The sequence below is a fragment of the Monodelphis domestica genome, chromosome 2, assembly GCF_027887165.1.
Source record: "Monodelphis domestica isolate mMonDom1 chromosome 2, mMonDom1.pri, whole genome shotgun sequence".
NCBI classification, from domain to species: Eukaryota; Metazoa; Chordata; class Mammalia; order Didelphimorphia; family Didelphidae; genus Monodelphis; species Monodelphis domestica.
The window spans coordinates 429,106,763-429,130,266 of NC_077228.1; the positions used below are offsets into that span (position 1 = coordinate 429,106,763).

Below are 23,504 nucleotides of genomic sequence, written 5' to 3' on the forward strand. Positions count from 1 at the left end.
TAGTCTTAGGATGCTCATTAACCATAATATGCCCACATGAAGTTGAAGCATTGTTTCTAGAATACAGGCATTTTCTGAACAGACACTTGCTAGGTATGAGGTAACTTTGTTAGGTAATGAGAATATTACCTTAAAATGCTGTACAATTCTAAATCCTACAACCTTGCTTCCTGATTTACCAGTCTCAGGAGAGCCATTGCACAGTTGTGAATCTCTAGTGTCCACAGCAGTAAAGCCTTGAGACAATCTTCTGGATACTCCTTTAAATAATCCAGACTTAGTCTTATTCACAGATGGTTCTTTCATGAGGGATAGCATATGCTACACTGGTGCTATTGTAGTCACAGAATTTGCCACTCTGTGGTAAGCTTCACTGCCCTCAAATATAAGTGATCAAGGTGCAGAACTGATAGGTCTGAAGCATGCCTATATAATTGCAAAATATAATTCTTTCTGATCTTCACCTCCCTGAAGCCCACATGGCACTGACCCTGTCTCTAGGGGAAATGATAGGGCAGATACCACTATAAAGCTAGAAACCTTAGAAGGGCCTGAGTTAATTTTAACATTGACAACTATTGATGACTTAAATTTATCCCTTTCTTATAATGAAAAGGAAGTGGGAAAATGGAAGCAAAAATGTAAGACTTAACAGATAAATGGAGTATGGGTATCATCTGAAGGAAAACCCCTGCTCCCTGGAAGTTTTTATCACCAAATTTGCCAATCCATACACAAAAATGGTCATTTTGGTACCCAAGGCATTGTGGACTCTATTAAAAGAGCATGGATAGACCCTGGCATAACTACCATAACCTCTAAAGTGTGTACAGCCTGCCCTACTTGCCAAATATTCAATCAGCGCTCCTTTGTGGCAAAGCTTTTGGTGGGCATTCTCTGACTTGCACACCTTTTGAACACAAATTGATTTTATCACTATGCCAAAGGTTGGACAGTATAAATTTTGTCTAGTCATAGTGAATCAACTAACCAGATGGCCAGAAGCCTTTCCTACCACCCAGGCCACAGCGAATTTTGTTGCCAAGGTATCCTTAAAAGAGATTATTCTTCACTTTGGCCTGCCTGCATGTATTAATTTGGAATTGATTCGGATAGAGGGACTCATTTTACTTAAGTTCTATCTCAGGTATATTCTTGTTTGGGGATAACTCCCAAATTCCATGTACCATATCATCCCCAGAGCTCAGGCCAAGCTAAGAGAATGAATAAAGACCTTAAAACCATGATTGGCAAATTGTGTATGGAGACTCATTTAAAATGGCCTAAAATGCTCCCTCTGCCCCTATTTTACCTTAGAAGCGGGCCCAGAGGAGATCTCCATATCTCACCATATGAGATGCTTTTTGGACATCTCCCTATGCAGGCTAAGCCTTTTTCTCCTGCATATACATCATTGCTAGGGGAAGACACTTCTATTGCCTCATATACACAGAATTTACAAATCAAATTGTAAGAATTCCATAAATCTGGAGCTGCTGTACACAGTATAGACTTCTCACTCCATGACCTACACCCAGAAGACAAGGTGTATATATAAAAAACTTCCAGCACACTGGAGCAACCCTGCCTGCCTGGAAAGATCCATTTCAAATCCTGTTAACCACTCCAACAGCTATCAAAATTGGAGAAAAAGATTCTTGGATTCATTGCTCTCATGTAAAAAGAGTACCTTCTACTGACACTTAGTGATTGTATCCTATCATACTTATTGTATTTGCTGAGTGTTTTAAGACTTAATTTTGTTAAATTCACATATTAAGTCAATCTAATATATTCTATTATACTATGTCACTTTAAGTTACTGTGTTTTGACTATTAGCTATATGTTCTGTTATTTATTTGCACAGTCCTACTTTTATTTGCACTGTCCTATACCTGGACTTGAGATAAAGTTTTCTTAGTGAAAATCATTTGTACTAACACTGTGGATCATGGCCAAGTTAAATCTAATTTGGGGGTGAGGAAACTTTGTATTGTGCCTCTCCTTAGGCAAACACAGTGTGTCACTGATTATATACTTTTGATTTTTTTAGATTTTATCATTGTTTTTCCTTGTATGTACAATGCAGTATTTGAAATTTTTTCTCTCATTTTTTGTACTTGAAGCATATGTTAACAGTATTAATGTTTTTTTTTTATTTTGCACTAATATAAGTTTACAATATCCATTATTCCTAATATTAATGCATATGCAAAAGCTTTAGACTATGGAAACCTGCCACTGATTGTTAAATATTATGGGACTTTGATTAATGATTGTGTCTGATTCCAGGAGAAGGGACCGCAAAGGAGACATTATACAGTGCCAAGAAGCAAAAGGTCAAAGAAATCAACCACTCCCAATAGGATTGATGAGAATCTGCGCCAAGGCAGAGGACTTGTTTTGGGGTTTGAGGAAGTGGCTGTTTGACAACGTCAAACGCAGGATTTCCCCGTGACATGTTCAGACAAAGTACCTCAGCTTAGCTATCATTCTGGCCCTCCTATCCCTGAGAGTGGAGGTAAAATCAGACCAGAGAATATTTCCCATTTACTGCAAAGATCTAGTCCCTTTTCTGTCTCATAAATGTGGCAACTTTCTGTAGTACTGGCTACTGATTAGGTATGTGCATATTGGTGTGATGGTCCTACAGGCATGTGGAATATACAATCACTTTATTAGGCCCTGATTCTAGGACCTGTTATGGGCTTATTCTTGCTTACTCAGAATTTTTATATACTATTTTTTCTTTTCTTCTATTTGGTTGTTTTTATGTTTTTTACTTCCTTTTTTACAATTGATTCACATACCTCATAACTCAGTCATGTATCTCAGGGTGATCTGTGTGTTTGTCAACACTCTCGGGGGGGGGGGAATTGTATAATTGTCATAAAATTCTAGTTTTATAAAAAAAATTTTTTCTTGTTTGAGAGTAATTTTAGGATAAGAAATTTGTTACCTCCCTGAATCAAGAAAGTGAACTGTTTGGAGAAGGTGCCATGGAGATGCCTACAGAAATCTCACACTACACCAAAGGATCCAGAATGAACTTTGAGATATAGTGAAATTGAACTGTGGAGGGTTGAACACATTTATTTTGAATGTATACTCATATGCCAACCGGGACTTCCCCCTAATTGGCTTTTTGTCAGTGAGCCTAGCAATCATTGGTTTTGTTCTCTTTCTTTTTTATTTCCCTCTTATCCCCAAATTATTGTAATTTCTCCTTAGAAAGTGCAATATTATATGTACCTCTAGTTATAGATCTTTAGAGGGGTAAGTTGGTTATGTGTACTGATTCCATGGGGAAAGTAGACATGTAAATCTGGGAGATTTCTACATGCTTGTTTTCCATGGGAATCACAGGGGGGGGGTGCAATTAGAATCTGTTACCCTAAAAACTATGATTCCCAGCACCCCACTCTCCTTCTCACGTTACATGCTGACGTAGGGAGGTTATAAGTTTGGATTTAGCCCCATCTCTCTCTCTTCTTCCTGTAATTGCAGTGGCTGCCAGCAGTTTTGGGTTTTTTTAAATAGGCAGGAGAATTTAGTCAGGTGGTCTTATTTTGTTATATAATAACCTTTTTATTCCTTTACTTCTAGTGATAATTAATAAACTTTATAAAATATAACACTTGGAGTATTGGGCATTAATTTAAATCCTACAGTCAAGAAGACTCATCTTCTCAAGTTCAAATTCAACCTCAGACACTTCCAAGCTGTGTGACTCTGGGCAAGTCATTTCACCCTATTTGCCTCAGTTTCTTCTTCTGTAAAATTATCTAGAAAAGGAAGTGGCAAATCACTTCAGTATCTTTGCCAAGGAAACCCCAAATGGGGTCCCAAAGAGTCAGACATTATTGAAATGACTCAACAACAACTACAATTATAGCAGTATTTTTGTAGCCATCAGCTGGGGGATGGCTAACCAAATTGCAGTCCATGAATATGATAGAATATCTCTGAAATATATAAGAAATTAAAATTGTGAAGAATACAGTGATGCCTAGGAAGAGACATGAATCAAGGCAAAATGAAGTAGGAGGACCATCAACAGACTACAACGATGCAAACAGAAAGAACAAAATAAAACCAAAATATATACCTTCTGCCCTTTTGGAAAAAGTTGGGGGCCATGAACACAGACCATTTCCATATAGCACTAGTGTTGGGTAATACATTGTTTAATTTTGTTGAACCACCTTTTTACCTCTTTTTAAAAATTCTATGTTATAAAGAATGGGTTTCTAGGGAAGATGGGAAAAGATAGACAGAGACAGACAGACAGACAGACAGACAGACAGACAGATAGACAGACAGACAGACAGACAGACAGACAGATAGACAGACAGACAGACAGACAGACAGACAGACAGACAGACAGACAGATAGATAGATAGATAGATAGATAGATAGATAGATAGATAGATAGATAGATAGATAGATAATCTGGACTTGAAAGTGGTATAAAAACAAAATATGTTAATTTTTTTTAAAAAACTTATGTATAAAGCTTATTTTTTGTGGTTCATTGAGGGATATATAGTGACAAACCCAGTGAAATAAAAGACAAAAACTCATGTTTCTTAACATCTTTCCAAACAGAAAGGAAAGCTTCCTTTATGGTGTAATGTCATTTTAATAAGGATAAATATACAATTTTATACTTGGGTTAAAAAAAAACAACCTTAAGAAATAAAAAAATATGTTTAAGAAATAAAAATATAAGAAAAAATCTGGAGATTTAATGAATGACAATTTTAATGAACCCAAAAACCAAATGCAATCTTGAGGTGTATTAAAAACAATATAGTAGTGCCAGCAAGGTGACTGGCTCAGGGATAAAGGGTCAGACCTGGGAACTGGAGGTCCTGGGTTTAAATGTGGCCTCAGATGCTTCCTATGTGACCCTGGGCAAGTCACTTACCTCAATTACCTAGTTCTTCCATTCTACTGCCTTGGAAATGATACTTAGCATTGGTTCTAAGAGGAAAGGGAAGGGTTTAAAAAAAAAGTGTTTTGTTTGTTTTATCAGAAAGGTTGAGAGTAAGAGGCAACTAGTTGGAGCAGTGATGAGAATACTAGACCTAAAATCAGGAAGACCTGGCTGAGTTCATAATCCTGCTTCAGAAACTATCTAGTTGTGTGACCCTGGGAAAGTCACTTAACTTTTCTAAGCCTCAGTGTCTATATCTGTAAAATGGAATAAGAGCAATGACTTCAGGATTCTTGTGAAGATCAAATGAGATAATAATATATGTTAAAGTGCTCTACTGTCTTCGTTTAAAAATTGAAACTCTTGACTAAAGAGATAACATTTATTTATATCAAGCCTTGGGGCAGTTAGGCGGAGCAATGAATTGAGTGCCTGACCAAAACTCAGGAAAACTCATCTCCCTAAATTCAATTCTTGCCTCAGATACTTTCTAGCTATGTGACTGTGGATAAATCACTTAATCTTCTTTGCCTCAGTTTCTTCCTCTGTCAAATGAGCTGGAGAAGGAAATGGCCAACCACTCCAGTATCTTTGCCAAGAAAAAACCAAATGAAGTCATGAAGAGTCAGACAGGACTGAAAATGACTGAACAACAACAAAAATATCAATCCTAAACCTCACTGGCAAATAAGACCAACTCAATTTCATGAAGTTTTTTATAAAGACATTTTTACAAAATATCTCTATTAATTATTGATAGAGATCCCTGAGACCAGTTACTCTCAAAGAAAACAAATTCTAGCAAAAATTAAGAGGATCCCCACACTCAAAAGTTTAACAGGAAAGAGCAAATGTCTTCTATTTCCCATCAAAACAAGGTTTCACTGTGACATCACAGAGGAGGTAAAAAGCAAAAGACTGCTCTGAAGAGTTCAACTTTAGTAATCAACGGAATCCTATAAGCTAACCTGGGGGTTGGAACCACCAAAAAAAATTCCTCTTAAATTAAAATTTTCTTCTTTTAAGGGGGTCTGTTGGGAATTGAGAAGTGCTGGAGTGGTTGATCCAATTCTGGGAAGGCATAGTTATTGATCTCCTTAAAACTGGGTTATTTTTCATCTTTTTCAAAAAACAAAACTGATTTTTTTTAAAAACACCCACTTTAGAGGTGGGAGGAAAACTTGAAGATAAAGTGGCATTTAGTGACTAATTCTGTTTTTCTAGCAATGAAGATTTGGCTGAGGTTTTTTTAGGTTTGTTTTAAATTTTGAATGGAAAATATTACAGGTCACCCCAAGACCCTTACCTATTTCCTGAAATATCTGTGGGGAGTTTGACAGTGGAGATTTATATCATCAGAGTCTAGGTGCTGCCATTCATTTAAGAGAACTACAAAATGACAATGAAAACAGGTATTTAGAATGAACTATTCACTTCCCCCTCCATCCCAACCACAATGTTAATGCAATAGAACTTATCACTAATAACTTTTTATTCTTTAAAATTTGTATTTATAGCTTGCCAAATTAAGACCAGCTGCTCTCATCTCAAAAAAAAAAATAACCAATGCCATGGTTGATGCAAAGTTGAAATGAAGTAATTTCTTATCGATAGAAGTGTTTCCCAGATGCTTCACCTACAGACTTCATAAAGTTCTGGAGCTCTTCTGAATCCACCCAAGATCTATGTGGTCACCCAAAGGAGATAAGCATTTCAAACCACAAAGGAAAAAATAAAGTGGGTAGAGAATGTCTATTACTCAGATTATAACATGCAATTTGATGGATAGACTATTGAATTAGCCCATGAGTACATACATCTTTGATTGGCATTGGATCTGGGCCAATACCAAGGGTTCCACAGCCATGTCTTAAACTATGGGAGGGATGAGAATACAAAAAACAGAATTCTTATCTTAGTGTCTTGCTCCTTTATTTCTAGCAAAGTCTAGTCAGGCATAAGATTCCCATCAAGAGAAAAAGTCAAGAATCAATGATCTAGTATGACTGAAGAATAAGGAAGGGAATTGACAGGGATCAGATAGGATAATTCCAACAGAAAATTATTAACGCTAATTTTATTCCCTTTCCTTATGTATCTTCTCTCCCATTAGACAGGGGGAAAGGGAATTTTCTGTTGGAATTGTCCTTAGCTGATCCCTAGAGCAAGAATTCTTAATGTGAAATCTAAGAACTTATACACATAAATAGGTATACCTTCCACATTGCAAGGGTTAGGGGCACAGTGCCCCCATGATCTGGAAAATCTGCATAAAATTTTTTGGCTTTCATATTCTTTTCCAAAACTTTAACTGTTTACTTATTTTAACTTTAAAAATGAAATTGTGAATATGCATGGTATAAAAAATATTTTGGTATTCAATATGATATATATATTTTAAAGCATTTCTGAGTTTCTAAACTTTTTGTCATCTGCTGGCTTTCATTGTCATTTGCAGTTTCCACAAAATTTCCATATTATTTCTTACATGGACTTGTGATATATTGAAACCTCAGTGGGGAAAGTCACAATGTGGAAGGGATACTTCTGTGTGTGTGTGTGTGAATACACACATATATACATATATACACACACATATTAACATATTTCAATGTAATTGTTTTCCTTTATAACCCTACATATTTTAATTTATACATTTAAAAATATTATTCTGAGTCCACAGACTCAACAAAATGATGATACAAAAAACTCTTGCAAATAGAGGCTAAGTATGATGAATAGAAGTAGGATGAATATAAAAGGTTCAAGAAGATAATTTCTTACTCTCTACTCTGGCAGTTTTCTAGTGAGAAGGAAAAAATATTATGAGTTTCTAGAGAGAGGTGTCAGGATAATTTTAGGGTTGTGATCTAATCTAAATTAATTTGATCACCAGAGAAAATCCCAAATAAAATACCCAAGTCAGTTTGGAAATTTATAGTGATTTTAATTAATAGAGGGAAGGAATTAAGAAGAAGAGAGAGAAAAAGGGTATAGGATTTCTCCTGTCTGGCCTGTGCCAGGGGGACTTCAAAGACCTCCACCATGAGGTCTTTGAAGAAGATTAGAGGCTTTTCTAAGAGCATAGTGTTTGGAAGGTGAAAAGAATCAGTCCAAACTCCAAGAGAGCTCAGTGAAGATGCCTCACCTGAACTAGGCTACTAAGCTTCTCCCAGGATAGTATCAAAGAAAACTCACTGCTAACCCCAGACAATAGCTGCCACCATGCCAAGATGCCAAAACACTCAGCAAGCTGCCGCCATAGTCACCTCTCCGTGAAAGACAGCAGAGAGAGGAAGTAACATGAAATATATAGACGTTTTTTACATCATTTTCCTGTGTCTCACATGTACCAATGGTAGCTTAAGCTCAACTTAGGACAGCTCAGGGGGTCTGTCAGTTGTTTCTGATTTGTCATTTGCTAGCACATGTCTGTCATAGGCCATCCTCCTAAATACTTAATCCTTAAGTATGGGTGTAAACATTCCTGATTTTGTTAGACTAAGTAGGGTGGAGTAATCTAAAGTTCACAGAGGGAGAGGCAGCAGCTAAACTGCTTTATTTTTCCATTGAGCTCAACTCTGGATGAATGATGCCTATGGCTTCCATTTATTTTATTTATTCTTTCTTGAACTCAAGTGAATGAGTATCTGGAGAGAGAACAGACTATGCTATGCCATTTTTATAAAATGTAAGGGGATCCCCACATTCAAATGTTTAATCACAGGAAAAAACAAATGTCTTCTATTTCCCATCCATTCCCATTCCTACTGTGAGTTTGACCCAACAACTAGAGTTGGAAAAGAGTCTGCTGGCAATTGTCACAGTCAGTTCTAGTATGGGGACAGTTCTGATCTTGATCAAGAACAGCAGTCAACCCAGCAGTCAAGCTAGGCGATGCTGCAATCAAGGGTACAATTTGCCCACTGGCTGCATCCTACCTCAAAGTGAACTTGGTGAGGACCCCTCAAAGGGAGAAAAGGACACCCTTAGCCACATGCTTGCCTGGGTTTCACTACCTTTGGCTTTCATGTTTGAATCCTCTCTTCTCAGTGAGCAAGTGCAAAGGGCAGAGGATGTCCTCAGTTTGGAGGGAAGCTTTTGATCTTCCAACATTCCTTTGTTTTCAACAAATAACCTTTTAGCAAAAATGTTCTTAGAAGAGAAGCAGTCAACTGTCCTACGGGGACCCAAACTACCAATTCAAATTGAGGTTGTTGGGAGTAGAAGGTAAGCTACATTGTAAAAAGAAGTTTGTGAGCCAGAGAAAACATTATATAGCTGGGTATATATAATATAGGGGGCAAAACTTTATCAGCGTAATCACAAATATAAATGAATACAAAGAGAATTCACTCATCCATAAAAGGAAGCATAGCCATATGGGTCAGAAAGCAAAACTCAAGAAGGTATTGTTTACAAAAACACAACAGAGATTCACACAGAATAAAAACAGAGGTTGGGGAAGAATCAGAAAAGTGGGGGAGAGGGCAATCATGTTCTCAAAAATGGTGAGAATAAAAGTGGATTTGTGATCAGACTGATCTGGAAGCTCCCTGTAATGATGCATAACAAACTGTGCATAACAGGAGTTCCACCCAACTGGCTCAAGGCTTTCCTCAGTTCCTGCTCATTTTAAGAATACCAGTAGAGTACTCTGGCTTTCCACCTCACCTTTACCATAAATTCAGCCCCACTCCTCTTTTTAAAATACAATTAATTGACATCTTTTTTGTTCACTTTTAACCAGTTTGGTTTCTCTTCTTTTTTTGTTTTAAACCCTTGCCTTCCATCTTAGAGTCAATATTAAATATTAGTTCCAAGGCAGAAGAGCAGTAAAGGCTAGGCAACTTAAGTATTTTGCCCTGAGTTACACTGCTAGGAAGTATCTGAGGCCAGGCTTGAACCCAGGACTTCTACTTCCAGGTCTGGTTCTCCACCCACTGAACTAACTAGGTGCCCTACCACTTCTCAATATACGATTCTTTGATATCTTTTTTGTTCAGTTGTTTTTTTAGTCATGTCCAACTCTTCATGACCCCATTTGGGATTTTCTTGGCAAAGATACTGGAGTCGTTTGCCATTTCCTTCTCCAGCTCCTTTGACAGATGAAGAAACTGAAGGCAAAGAGGGTTAACAGACTTATCCAGAATCACACACTAGTGTCTGAGGCCAGATTTGCACTCATTAAGATGAGTTTTCCTGACTTTAGACCTAGTGTTCTACCAGCGCTACCTAGTTGTGCCTTTGATACCTTTTACTCTTCCTAGATAAAATTCCTCATTGATTATATTTGCACCTAGGCGAGTGGGCGACATAGCTGACCAAGCGTGGCCCTGGAGTCAGGAAAACCTGACCTTAATTCATCTAGTCTTAGGCATTTATTTACTAGCTAGGTGACCTTGGGGGAGTCACTTAACTTCAGTTTGCCTGTTTCCTCAACTTTAAAATGGAGATGAAAATAGCACTTTCCTCCTGGGGGTTGTTGTGAAGATCAAATGGGATATTCAGCATCCTATAAATGGTACCTATTATTATTGTTATTGTTGTGCCTGCTCACACTCACCATGTGCCTTTCCATTGCCTTCTGTGATATTCTTTTTTTGTTTTTTGCTTTTTTAATTTTAAATTTTTTTATTGATTAATTAATTGAGAATAATTTTTTCTGTGGTTACAAGATTCATGTTCTTTCCCTCCCCTTCTCCCTCTCCTCTCCCAGAGCCAATGAGCAATTCCACTGGGTTTTACATGTATCATTTGTTCAGAACCTATTTCCATATCATTAATATCAAAGTCAACATTCCCAATCATATCCACCCCCATCAAACCGTGGGATCAATCATGTTTTTCTTCTGCACTTCTACTCCCACATTCTTTTTCTGGATGTGGACAGCGTTCTTTTGTGATATTCATTTTTAATCCTTTGGAAACTAACTGTAGCATTGCATGGTTCACTGATATACAGCAATCCTGCTAGAATGGTGGTATTAAAAGCATGGGTCCTTGCCTTCATGAGCAGCTTTTTTGGGAAGCATTGCAATTTCCCCAAAGCCTAGCTTCCTCTTGCTCAGCTCCAAACCCTATGGTACTACCTGACTCAGAAATAAATATGGAACCCAGATGGAACAAGCTCTACAGACTGTCCATGAAAATGCATATTGTCATCTGTGCAGTAGATGTCCTTCATCCTTTTGGATGGTTAGGACAAATTCTTTTCACTCATGGCATAACCGGTCTCTTCTGAGAATCTCTGTCATGTTTGAAGTCATCAATACAATATTTGTACAAAAAGAAGCATCTGGAGAAATTCACCCTCCACAGGGAACCCTTCTTGAACCTGGGTTTAGTGCTGGTTTTTATCCATCACAATGGCAAACACCTTTAAAATCTGACTATCTTCTTGTTTTATGTTATGTCTATACCATGATAAAGAGTGTTACTTTTGCTATTGGATTATTTTAAGGAATCTTAAATAATGTTCATGTCCAAATCAGAGAACCTTGTTGAAAAAGAGCCTGTAAGATGATATTTACTCTTTCATGATCCCACAAAACATAAGCACAGTGGGATCTGGTATTCTTATCTTTAAGTAAATTGTGAAATAATGAAAATTATGGAAAATGTGGTCCATTGTCAAATATCATTTGTGAAAACTCAGTATTTCCCTACAAATACCTTTATCAAGAATGCCTTCAATTCATGTACTGATGACTTTGTTTATTAATGGGACAGTAGGCATATAGGTCAAGAGTTATATTATTTTGGTTGTTTTTTTCAATATTATTAATAGGATCAAAGATTTTTTTCCATACCTTTGATATATTCCCCTCTTTCAGTTATCTTGAATATATATTCCCCCTTGATGTCCTTAAATTGTGGTACCTAAAAAATAGATCTTCTATATAAACACGGTCCAAGTGGCTGCTTTAACCATCACTGTTTTCTTCAGTACCATTTACTCCTCTATTAGCACATCTAGGGCTGTAATTAACATTAGAGTGCTTGTTTCATTGTTTTTGATGAAAAAAATTTATAAATCTTTTCCATTTTTTTTCTGTGTCCTCTTTCAATATCACTGGGATACTCAAGAGGGGGAAGAGAGGAAAGATATAGGGGGAAAATTTAGGTGATGTAAAAAAAGTTATTAATTTTAAAATATTCCTTGATGACTGTTTTTCTGAATGTCTTTCAAAGCTCTTTCAATTGATTTTATTTTCCACTGTTTCTCTCAACTTTATGAGAAAAATGTTCATATTCATCCATCATCCTTTGTTATAAGCTTTATACAGGCTTATAACAGGCTTTATAACAGGCTTATAAATTCTAATCTGCTGTTGCCTTTGGCATCCATCTCTATCCATTTGGTGATTGGGTCAGATATTTACTGACTGAAGGTACTCTCTGGGCTCCTTTAGAATTAGTTTACATAGGCTATTTTTTTTTTTAAACCCTTACCTTCCATCCTGGAGTCAATACTGTGTATTGGCTCCAAGGTAGAAGAGTGGTAAGGGCTAGGCAATGGGGGTCAAGTGACTTGCCCAGGGTCACACAGCTAGGAAGTGTCGGAGGCCAGATTTGAACCTAGGACCTCCCATCTCTAGGCCTGGCTCTCAATCCACTGAGCTACCCAGCTGCCCCTTACATAGGCTATTTTTTTAAAAAATTACAATTGATGTCTGTGTCATTTTTTTTGTCCACTTCCAATTTTGGATTTAACTAGTTCAGAATTGAGTTGTTTCAACTGCACATCATATTAATCAATAATGGTAATATTAAGGGTACTAAATGGCTCAGTAGGTTGAGAGCCAGGCCTAGAGATGGGAGATCCTGGGTTCAAATCTGAGCTCAGACACTCCCTGGGCAAGCTACCTAACCCCCATTGCCAATCCTTACTGCTTTTTGTCCTAGAACCTCTTCCTGCTCTAAAGTACAGCCAAATCAGAACCACTTTCCATGCCCCCTCTCAATGCCTTTACACAGGCTGTTACCACCCTCAAACCCATAATGCACTCCCTTCTTTACTTTCTTCTTGGCATCCCATTTGCTTCAAAGTTCACTTCAATGGCTACTTTCTATACTAGGGCCTTCCTGATTCTGTATCCCATCCTCTGCTCCCAACTACTACTCCATCTTGACAAAATTCTCATATTTATTTCATAAGGCTATAAGCTCCTCAAGGGCAGGGACTGTTTAATTCACTTTTGTCATCATATCCCCACCATTTATGTAGCACAGCAAATAGGAATCTGGGCTTGGATTCAGGAAAGACCTGGTTCAAATCTAACTTCAATCACTTACTAGTTATGTGACTCTGGTCAAGTTATTTAACCTGTTTGCCTTAGTTTTCTCATCTGTAAAAATGGACATAATAATAGAAATGATTTCTGAGGTTTGTTGTGAGAATCAAACAAGAAAATAATCGTTAAGCTCTTAGAACAGTGGCTGACATGTATGCACTAAATAAATGTCAGTTTTTAACAATTAAATTAGTTAACAAGGGCAGCTGGGTGGAAGAGTGGATTGAATGCTGGGCCTGGAGTCAGGAAGACTCATCTCCCTAAGATCAAATCTGGCCTCAGACCATTATTAGTTGTGTGACTCTAGGAAAATCAATTAACTCTATTTGCCTCAGTCTCCTCATCTATAGAAAGAGCTGGAGAAGGAAAGGGCAAATCACTCCAGCATCTTTGCCAAGAAAACCCCAAATGCAGTCATGAAGAGTTGGACACAACTGAAACAAAAACATATCAAAATATCCAAGAAAAATTTAAAAATCTTTTATTGAACCTTTCACAGTCTTGTATACTTTGTATTAATTGAAAATGTCCATATACTTGCAGTGAAAGATTTAAAGCAGATAAAAGTTAGGAACAGTCTCTGACTTCTTTGATTTGGGGCTGTACAAATCCTTAATTAGCATGATAAGACACACTAGGGAAAAATCTATAATCCATCTTGTGATGTATCTTCCTTTCATCTGTACTTAGATCTTTCTTTGTCTCTAACTTTCTTCGGACTTCTGCTTTTGTCTCTCTTTTTCTCCCTTTCTCTTTCATAGGGTTCTGTTCTGTGTTTAGATTTACTATTACTATGGTAAACATCTTTATCCCGAGATCGACTCCGGCTGCGGCTCTGAGGTCTCTCTCTCTTTTCACTCTTTCGCTTCTCCTTACAACACTCTTCTTCATATCTCCTATGACGCCACTCCCGGCTGGAATCCTGCCAAAAGAAAATTGAGAAATTTATGGGAGCAATAATAGCTCATTTGGGGGATACTAGTCAAAATCAACAACATTCAAATGGAGAGATGATCTCTTTAATTGGGAAATTCCTTCCATTGATACAGATTCAGCCCATTGGTTCCTGTCCATCCTGTGTGACTATAGATTCTCCCATCAATCTGTCACAGGTCCATTGCATGTTAAGGCTTTCTTCACCTTCTTCTGAAGTCACAAAGACATTGAGCCGAGCATCTTCTCTTCTTGTCATACATACATTTCCCTAATGAAATCTTTTACTCTTGTTCTTCATAGCTGAACACTGATTTTATGTTGCAGACTGTTCACATCTATCACATACCTCTGTTACCTTCTGTGTGCTATTCATTTTAAAATCTTCAGATACTTCAGTGTTCCAGGTCCCAAAGAAACACAACAGAAAAGTGGTATTTTTAAAGTGGGTTTTGTTAATAGAAACTCAATAAGAACTAGTAGAATGGCTGGTTGTAGATTTAGATATTAGACAATCATCATCATCATCATCACAACTAGCTTGAATTTTACAAAGTGTGTTTCTATGTGTTATTTCGTTTGTTTCTCCCAATAACCCTGAATTGTAGGTGCCACTGATATAAAGTTAAATGAGAAGAACCAGGAGAACACTGTACATAGTAACAAATAACAGTGTGATGATTAACTGTGAAGGACTAAACTATTATCAGCAATGCAAAGATTCAAGATAACCCCAAGAGACTGATGAGATGAAAAATGCTATTCACAACCAGAATGCAGATCAAATCATGCCATTTCTTGCCCTATATCCTTCATGAGTTTCTTCTTTTACAACATGAGGAATGGGGAATTTGGGTTGCAGGACAACACTGGAACAGCCTATATAAGATTGTTTGCCAAGTAGGGAGGGAGGGAGAAGGGAGGAGAGAACTTGGATTGCTAAAGGTCAGAAATCAATTGTTAAAAAAAAAATTGCTCCTACCTGTAATTAAAAAAATAATAAAAGGAATGAGTTGAGGGTTTTTTTTTAGTGATACTAACATTCCCATTTTTACAGATGTAAAAACCGAGCCACAGAGATTAAATGACTTGCTCAGGGCCAGTCAGATTCCCAACTAAGATTTTAGATATACATTTACCAAGAAAAATATCAGGGACAAATTTTAGTCCTAACTTCTAAACAATTTCAATTAAAAATCAGTACCTAAAATTAAGAACTGTACAATGCATATCTTTATAACAAAAGTACAAATTTTTCTAGATATTTGTTAAAGAGACTTGCCTGCCCTGATTTGACTCTTATGAGTTATATCTGTAAGAGCAAACAATTCTTTCCTGGTGTATCCTATGAAAAGTTTCACATCACAGAAAATAAAAGGCAGAGGTTAGGAGTTGGAGGGGGGGGATAAGTGATAAACTCTTCCTTCCTTTTTCTTGTCCTTTCCCAACTTCCACTCCTAATTACATTTTTAAATTTCAGCAAAGTGGGTGAGAATTGAAATATTTATGGTTCTTCCTCTATCAGAGAGTTCCTGAAATGCCACTTCCTTTCAAGACTGCCTTCCTTCTGATTCATTCTGACCATGGAAATCCCATGATTACTGCCTCCATGAAAATACTTGTCCTTGACATGTTTACATTAAAGTAGAAATATATAGCAAAGTTTAAAATCAAGAACACTAAGGCTTCTGGACAATGTTGAATAGTTTCACACAAAAACTCAAATTTTTTAAATTGTGCATCAGTGCTTTAACTCAGAAAGGACTTGACAATGACACAGATGTTCACAGGGACAAAGCAATCGAAGGTTTAAAAAACAAGCAGCCTGGAATGGTGGAGAGAAGGATAGCTAGCTCCAGGGCCAAGAAAACCAGTTGTAAAAATTTGCTTTTGACACATACTAGCCATGTATCCGCAGGAAAGGTACTTAACCTTCAAAGCCCCCAAGCAGCTATGACAGCAATTTAGAGAATCACATTATTTGTGGCATAAAATGTTGATTACTTCCTCACAATTTTCAGTATGGTGCAGTGAAACACAGATCTGAAATAAGGTTGGAATCTTGACTCCCAATTTAATACCTGTGTGACCTCCTGAAGGAAGGAGGAAGATACTTTCCTTCTTTAAATCTACAATCCTATTATCCTCCTCTGCCAAAACAAATTCAAGCATTCTTCAAAATTCCTAGAAATAACATACAATATCCACAGAAAATTTCTTCTGCTCTGATTTGATAAGTTGGAAAATATCCAAAAATGTATAGATGTCATAGGGAAAGGAAATTTTATATTTTACTTAGATTGAAAATACCAATTCTTTACACAAAGAATCATGATTCTTTAACTTGGTGGGGCTTTTTAAAATTTGAAATGTTTTCTTAAATATAAATGTCAGAAAATAGTGAACTATATCCTCAACTTCCTCTTTAGACTTTTACTCTCCCTCAAGCATTTATTATTTCTCCATCCCATTAATAGCCCCCCAAAAAAACAAAACCCACAGAATATAATCCCGTAAAATAAATTCAATAGTGACTCAGACTTATAACAAAGTAAAAACAAGGCACATGAAGAGATTATCAAAATATTTTATAGCAAAATTAAATTGGCCCATCTAAGGTACTCTATAAATTTTAAACAAAGTTTGACATACAGTCAGCAATCAATGCAGAGAAACTCCATTTACACATACAACTAGAAGCTACTCAACAACTATCTCAGGATTCTCTAGATAAAAATGGAGCCCCAAATTTAAAAAATAAATCTGAACCCTTACATATGCAAGTGAAACATAAGAACCACAATAATATAACTCATTACCACATCATCACCCTGTCCTTCTACCATGTGACCCACTACCTGAGACTCATTTCCTATAACATAAGTGAAAAAACTTCAATATCTTAACCACCTTTGGAAAACAATTAAAAAGATCATCTGAAAATATGAGTCAAAACATTCTTACCATAAAATAAGAATAGGAAAATATGCAAATTGGGAAACGATCTTCATAAAAACCTCTGGCAAAGGTTTGATTACTCAAATTTACAAAGAGCTAAATCAATTGTACAAAAAATCAAGCCATTCTCCAATTGATAAGTGGGCAAGGGACATGAACAGGCAGTTCTCAGCCAAAGAAGTCAAAACTATTAATAAGCACATGAAGAAGTGTTCTACATCTCTTATAATCAGAGAGATGCAAATCAAAACAACTCTGAGGTATCACCTCACACCTAGCAGATTGGCTAACATGACAGCAAAGGAAAGTAATGAATGCTGAAGGGGATGTGGCAAACTGGGGACATTAATTCATTGCTGGTGGAGTTGTGAACTGATCCAACCATTCTGGAGGGCAATTTGGAACTATGCCCAAAGGGTGCTAAAAGACTGTCTGCCCTTTGATCCAGCCATAGCACTGCTGGGTTTGTATCCCAAAGAGATAATAAGGAAAAAGACTTGTACAAGAATAGCTGCACTCTTTGTAGTGGCCAAAAATTGGAAAATGAGGGGATGCCCTTCAATTGGGGAATGGCTGAACAAATTGTGGTATATGTTGGTGATGGAATACTATTGTGCTCAAAGGAATAATAAAGTGGAGGAATTCCATGGAGATTGGAACAACCTCCAGGAAGTGATGCAGAGTGAAAGGAGCAGAACCAGGAAATCATTATACATAGGGACTGATACATTGTGGTACAATCGAAGGTGATGGACTTCTCCATTAGTGTCAATGCAATGTCCCTGAACAATCTGCAGGGATCTAAAAAACACTATCCACAAGCAGAGGATAAACTGTGGGAGTAAGAACACCGAGGAAAAGCAACTGCTTGACTACAGGGGTGGAGGGGATATGACTGAGGAGAGACTCTAAATGAACACTCTAGTGCAAATACCAACAACACGGAAATGGGTTGGAGTCAAGAACACATGTGATACCCAGTGGAATCATCCCTTGGCTATTGGAGGGGGAATGAAAAGAAAATGATTTTTGTTTCCAATGAATAATGTTTGTAAATGACCAAATAAAATAATATTTATTAAAAAAAATACTCTTCTTCCCATATCAACATATAAGAGAATATAAATGCTATTGAGAGTTTATAAGGGATCTAGTAATAGTGTCAAGGAAATTCACAATAGGAAAAAGAATTTGCAGGTGTTAGTCCAAAAGTCTTAAGTCTTTACTTCAGAAAAATCTGATCAGCATTTAGGCTTGTGTTCATGACAAATTTACATTTATTAGAATTTTTCCCTAGGTGGCCTCATGACAGTTTGATCTAGGGTATCTCCTATCCATATATATATATATATATATATCAAACATTGGAAGACAATATGAATATTCCTAAAGCACAATTCTACTCTTGTCATCTCCCTCCCTAAAACCTCCAATGATGCTCTAGAAAATAAAGTATAACTCAATAAACTGGCATCTACTTTTTAGTCTCATATCCTACCATTCCCTAATACATATTTTACATTTCAAACTAAATGGATTATTCACTGTTCCCTGAATATTCTTGACTAGTACTTTCACACATTGACAGAGTGGCAAAAGGGCTAGAATTGGTCTGAACGTGGTTTCAAATCCTGGCTTTGCTATTATATATTTATATGACCTAGGGCAAGTCACATCTCCAAATTCTCATTTACAAAATAAGGGAATCAGACAAGATCTCTAAGATCTTCCCAGCTCTAAATCCCAAGGTTCTGAACTAATTCTTTTTTCATCATTAAAAGATCCTCCTTCCATTTCTGCTTTTTGAAATTATCAAATACCATCAAATACCATCTCTTTTATAAAACTCACCAAATTCCTAGAGTATCTTTATGCCATTCTTATTTAATCACCTCACACAAACTAGCAATTACTTAAAATACATTTTATTTCTCCTACTACACTGTAATTGTCTTGAGGACAGCCACCAACATTTAGCCATGTCTATATTCAAAAGTCCAATATAGTCTCTGCACAAAGGAGGTATTTAAATCATCTTTCTTAAGTACTATTGTTACACATGAACTAATTTCAATTAAACTATAATACTTTGGAGCATGGTGTTTTGAAGTTATAATGAAAAAAGTATCACAAAACCTGGAAAGACTTATATGAACTGATGCAAAGTGAAGTGAGCAGAACCAGGAGAAGAATATTGTTGCATAGTAAAAGAAATGTTGTATAATGATCAACTGTGAAGGATTATCAGCAATGCAAGGTTCCAAGATAACCCCAAGGGACTCATGATGAAAAACTGTATTCACAGCCAGAAAGAACTATTGGAGTCTGATTGCAGATAAAAGCATATCTTTTTTTACTTCATGAGTTTTTTCTTGTATGTATAATACATGTTTTTCATGTGTGAACCTTAAACATTCTCAGACCCTACTTCATAAGGTTGGATTGTGAATCTTAAAAATTCTCAGACACTACTTCATAAGGTTTGGTTAAGACCATTCCCCATTTTAAACAATGAAGGAACTTAGATCAGGAATGTGAGACCTCTACTCCACCCCTACTTAAGCCTGCTTAGGGAAAGAAACTCCTTGCTGAACAATGAAAAATACTTAAACCCATACTTATAGTAAGGCAAAAGTTCTTAAGCTGTGTCTATTTTTAGATCTAATACAAAAGGGTGCTAAGTACCTATAAAGGTCAGGCAACTTGTGAATTTACAAGGAGCAAAGAGGTGAGAACTTACTCAAAGGTTTTCTGGTGTGAACTTAATCAAAAATTTAAGCCTTCTTAGGTATGAATTAAGAATGGTCTGTCCTTTGGAAAACGTCTACTGTGATTGGTAGATGTGAGAACTTAGGGGAGGTGACATAGTAGAAAATGCCCTTTAAAAGGAGAGGCTCAAGACAGTCTCAGGACTGTCAGAAGAATCTCTCTCTGGAGATGGAGCTGGCTGAACTGGTGCCTCTCTGAACACTAGAATCTTTGCTTGGACAAATCTTGTGGAGAGTAGATAAAGGACTGACTGATCTTTCTCTTAGGGCTTGAGCCTGGGTTGGCCAGGGCTGGCCTGGGCCGGCCTATCCTTTTCTCATTACTTCCTTTTTTCTCTCTCTCCCTTTCTTTAATTCCTCATTTTTATTAATTAAAATCTCTATAAAACCCAGCTGACTTGGGTATATTTTAATAATTGGGAATTTTTCCCTGGCAACCATCTTATATTTGATTTAAAAACAAGACACTGTCTTGAAACCATATTTTCTGCGGTCCCAATTTAAGGCAACACTCTTTTAACTACCACAGTTTGATGGCATAAGGAATATGGAATTATGTACTGCGTGAGAGCACATGGTTAACCTATATCACATTAATATTTTGGGGAAAGAAGATTTGCTGGATCACAAAATGTCAGATAAATGTAAAAAGTTGTTTCTACATGTAATTGAAAAAAAAGTTGTCATAGATTTCCATTTCTAACATGGACCACATTTTCAAACAAGGTTTGATATACCATTTGTTACAGAGAGCCACCTATACTGATATAAAATGAAAATAGCAAGTAAGGAAAATAAAGGGTGGCATGCCTTTCATTTATAAACTATTTTCTTTCATTAATCCTTTTGCTGCAGTAATCGGGGAAAGAAAAATAGGTTCTGAGGAGACAAATAATATAAGACCTAGTCCTCTCCCTTTATCAATGCAGAATGTCACCTTCCCTAACACATGTAGCCTTAGAAAATTGCCTAGAGCATAAGAGATTAATTCATTTGTCCAAGGTTACATAGTCAAAGTAACAGAAGCAGATCTTTTTGACACTGAGGCCTGCTCTCTAGCCACAAGACCATACTACCTCTTGTGAGTTACTTTTGTTTCAAATATATGATATAGTTAAATATAATTTTCTAGGCCCATCTTCCTCTGAAGTATCAAGTACAAAACAGCCATTTATTATTTCTGACATACTACCCAAACACACTAACCATTCTATTTTTGAAGCCTAAGATGTGTTATATTTAAATTAATAACTCTAGTTTCTTATTTTCCATAGTTTATTAATAATCTCTTAAAATAAAGAAAGCAAATATGTAGAAGTTTAAAGCTATTTTCTAACCTAAGTCTGACCATGTGATTGCTCTACCCACATGGCTATCAGTCAGCCTGTTGTGCCCTCATTCCAGGGTATATAGAGAAGTGAGTCTCCTCCCACCCCTCATATCCTCTGATTCTCGCACGTCCCCCTGTGCGTTCATGTCCACGGATGTAGCATTGGCATACAACATGGGATGAACCAGGTTAACAAGGTAGAAGGGGTGTAAAATTGAGATTTGAACTCTGGACTTCAATCCCCACAAGCCCTTGCTCCACTTCCCCAAAATGCTTTGTAATCTCACGGGAATTCTGAGGTGGGCTGAGATCGAGAAAGGACTTAAGCTGATTGCAAAGGCTTTTGAGCTCGGTCTCTCTTGGACTTCCGTTTTGGGGCAGACGTGGCTCTTTCCATAATGTAGGTGAGGTCTTGTCTAGGCCTCTGGCCTAGGCATGTGTTTTTTCTTACTTGTATATTCTTAAATTCTCAACCTTTAATAAACCTCATAAAATATAATACTCCTTGCATAGAGAAACTAATTTCTACGTGCCTCAGTCTCCCCCTAAAATTTAACTGTTACAGGGGGAAGGGATGAAATTCCCTTTACCCAGATGTAAAGCATAATTTAGAACTATATTCTTCCTAACAATCACTGAAAAAAGTAGTATGGTATGTAAATTATTATCACGAGATTAAATATTTAGTTCTCTGTAAATTACAAAGGTGAACTAAATTACAAGTACCTTAGAATTTTTTACTGTTGTATAATCCTCTTCAGAGCAGTGACGAGTTTTCTTCTTATGTTTTTTACTTGAGTGGGAGTGACTTGATCTAGAGTCTTCTGTCTCTTCATCCAGCACAAGATCATATTTTGTACTAATGTACACAGTTAAGGGTAAATATGATAGTTGATGATTTGTTAAAACACAAAGCTGCAGGAACCAAATAAGGTTACTAGAACAAATGAGTTCTAAAAGTAACAAGTCAAAAGTTTTCTCTAGAATAGCAATCTTAATTTGTACAACAAACTTAGCCAGAATTTTCTTTCATTATAAGTCAGTGGATATGAAGGTCATTGTCCTCCTCAGTGAATCCTCTAATAAGGGGAAAATCATTTCCTAACAGGAACTAGAGATTCTTAGAATGAGATTAAATGCAAAAAACTGTGGAAGAAGCTATTCTGAATGTATTCTCTGATATTCTTGGTCACTACTACAAAGGGCTGGAATCCTGTCTCCAAATGAACCAGACATCCTGAAACTGCCAGACTCCTATATTACAAGCCCTTTTGCTGGAATATTTTATCATCACTTACAAATATAACAGATTTTTCTTTCCAAGTTTTCCTTTATCCAGATTGTATTATGCCCAAAATAACTCAGACTTGAGCTAATCTGAATTATTACATGTCCTCTAACAAAGGACATGATTTAAAAAGCTACCTTTTCCTCATTTTCAGTTCCACACAGTAAACCTAAAGCTTCCCCTTAAATTCTTCTGGAATTGTTTCAGGTAGGTTAAAACTGCATTCTCCTCCCTCTAAATTTTGCCTAAGTCCATGTGCAGAACCTCACCTCCTCTCTTTAATTACTAATCTAAGTCTCATTTTTACCAGGACTGCTAAAAAATACCAAAAGCAACCAAATTTCCTATCAAATTTATTTCTGTCCTTCCCCTAACTTATTGGTATAATTAGATATTTAACTTGAATTCTCATGCTGACACATTTGCACAGGCAAACAATATAAAATTTTTGGGGGGTGTATATATATATATATGTGTGTGTATATATATGTGTGTATATATATACACACATAAACAACCACATGTAAAAATATTTGCCCTAGTCCTCTCAATCTATAATCCTAAATTACTCAATAAGAAATGTTATTTTTATTCAAACTTAGAAAATGTCATACTGAGACAAACCTATATTTTCCGTCTTCTTAGTAGAATCAAAAGATGTTTTTATAAAGACAGAATTATCCTCCATGTCATCATCAGAAAAATTAAGATATATACCCTTCAAATATGCCCTAGCTTCCTTTAACAATATCTCCAATTTTATGTAAAACTATCCTGAATCTTTTAATTATGTTTTTAAAAGATCCTATCCCCTTATTTGAAAAAAGTGCCTTAAACATATTATTTCGACTCTAAAGAATGTGATATCTTCAATGTACCCTTTTACCAAATCAGATCATATCCCATGCACATGGTTTTTCTGCTTTTCTAGCTCATGTTCTCCAAAAGATCTTCCACAAAGGATTTACCTGACATCCTGAGGGTCTAGCT

At 36.5% G+C, this 23,504-nt stretch overlaps 1 protein-coding gene across 2 annotated transcripts in view; it reads right to left on the minus strand.

Annotated features, from left to right (window-relative positions):
- Positions 1-13,695: 13,695 nt before the first annotated feature.
- PPIL4 (peptidylprolyl isomerase like 4) overlaps positions 13,696-23,504 on the minus strand; it is a 30,219-nt gene continuing 20,410 nt past the window's right edge. The window contains exons 12-13 of one of the 2 annotated variants that reach the window (XM_007484709.3): positions 21,953-22,085; positions 13,696-14,159 (exon numbers count right to left, since the gene is read on the minus strand). In XM_007484709.3, the coding sequence (XP_007484771.1) occupies positions 13,914-14,159; positions 21,953-22,085 (379 nt within the window). In that variant the 3' untranslated portion in view covers positions 13,696-13,913. Of the gene's footprint in view, positions 14,160-21,952; positions 22,142-23,504 lie in introns of both variants that reach the window. The other variant, XM_016428946.2, reaches the window with a different exon arrangement.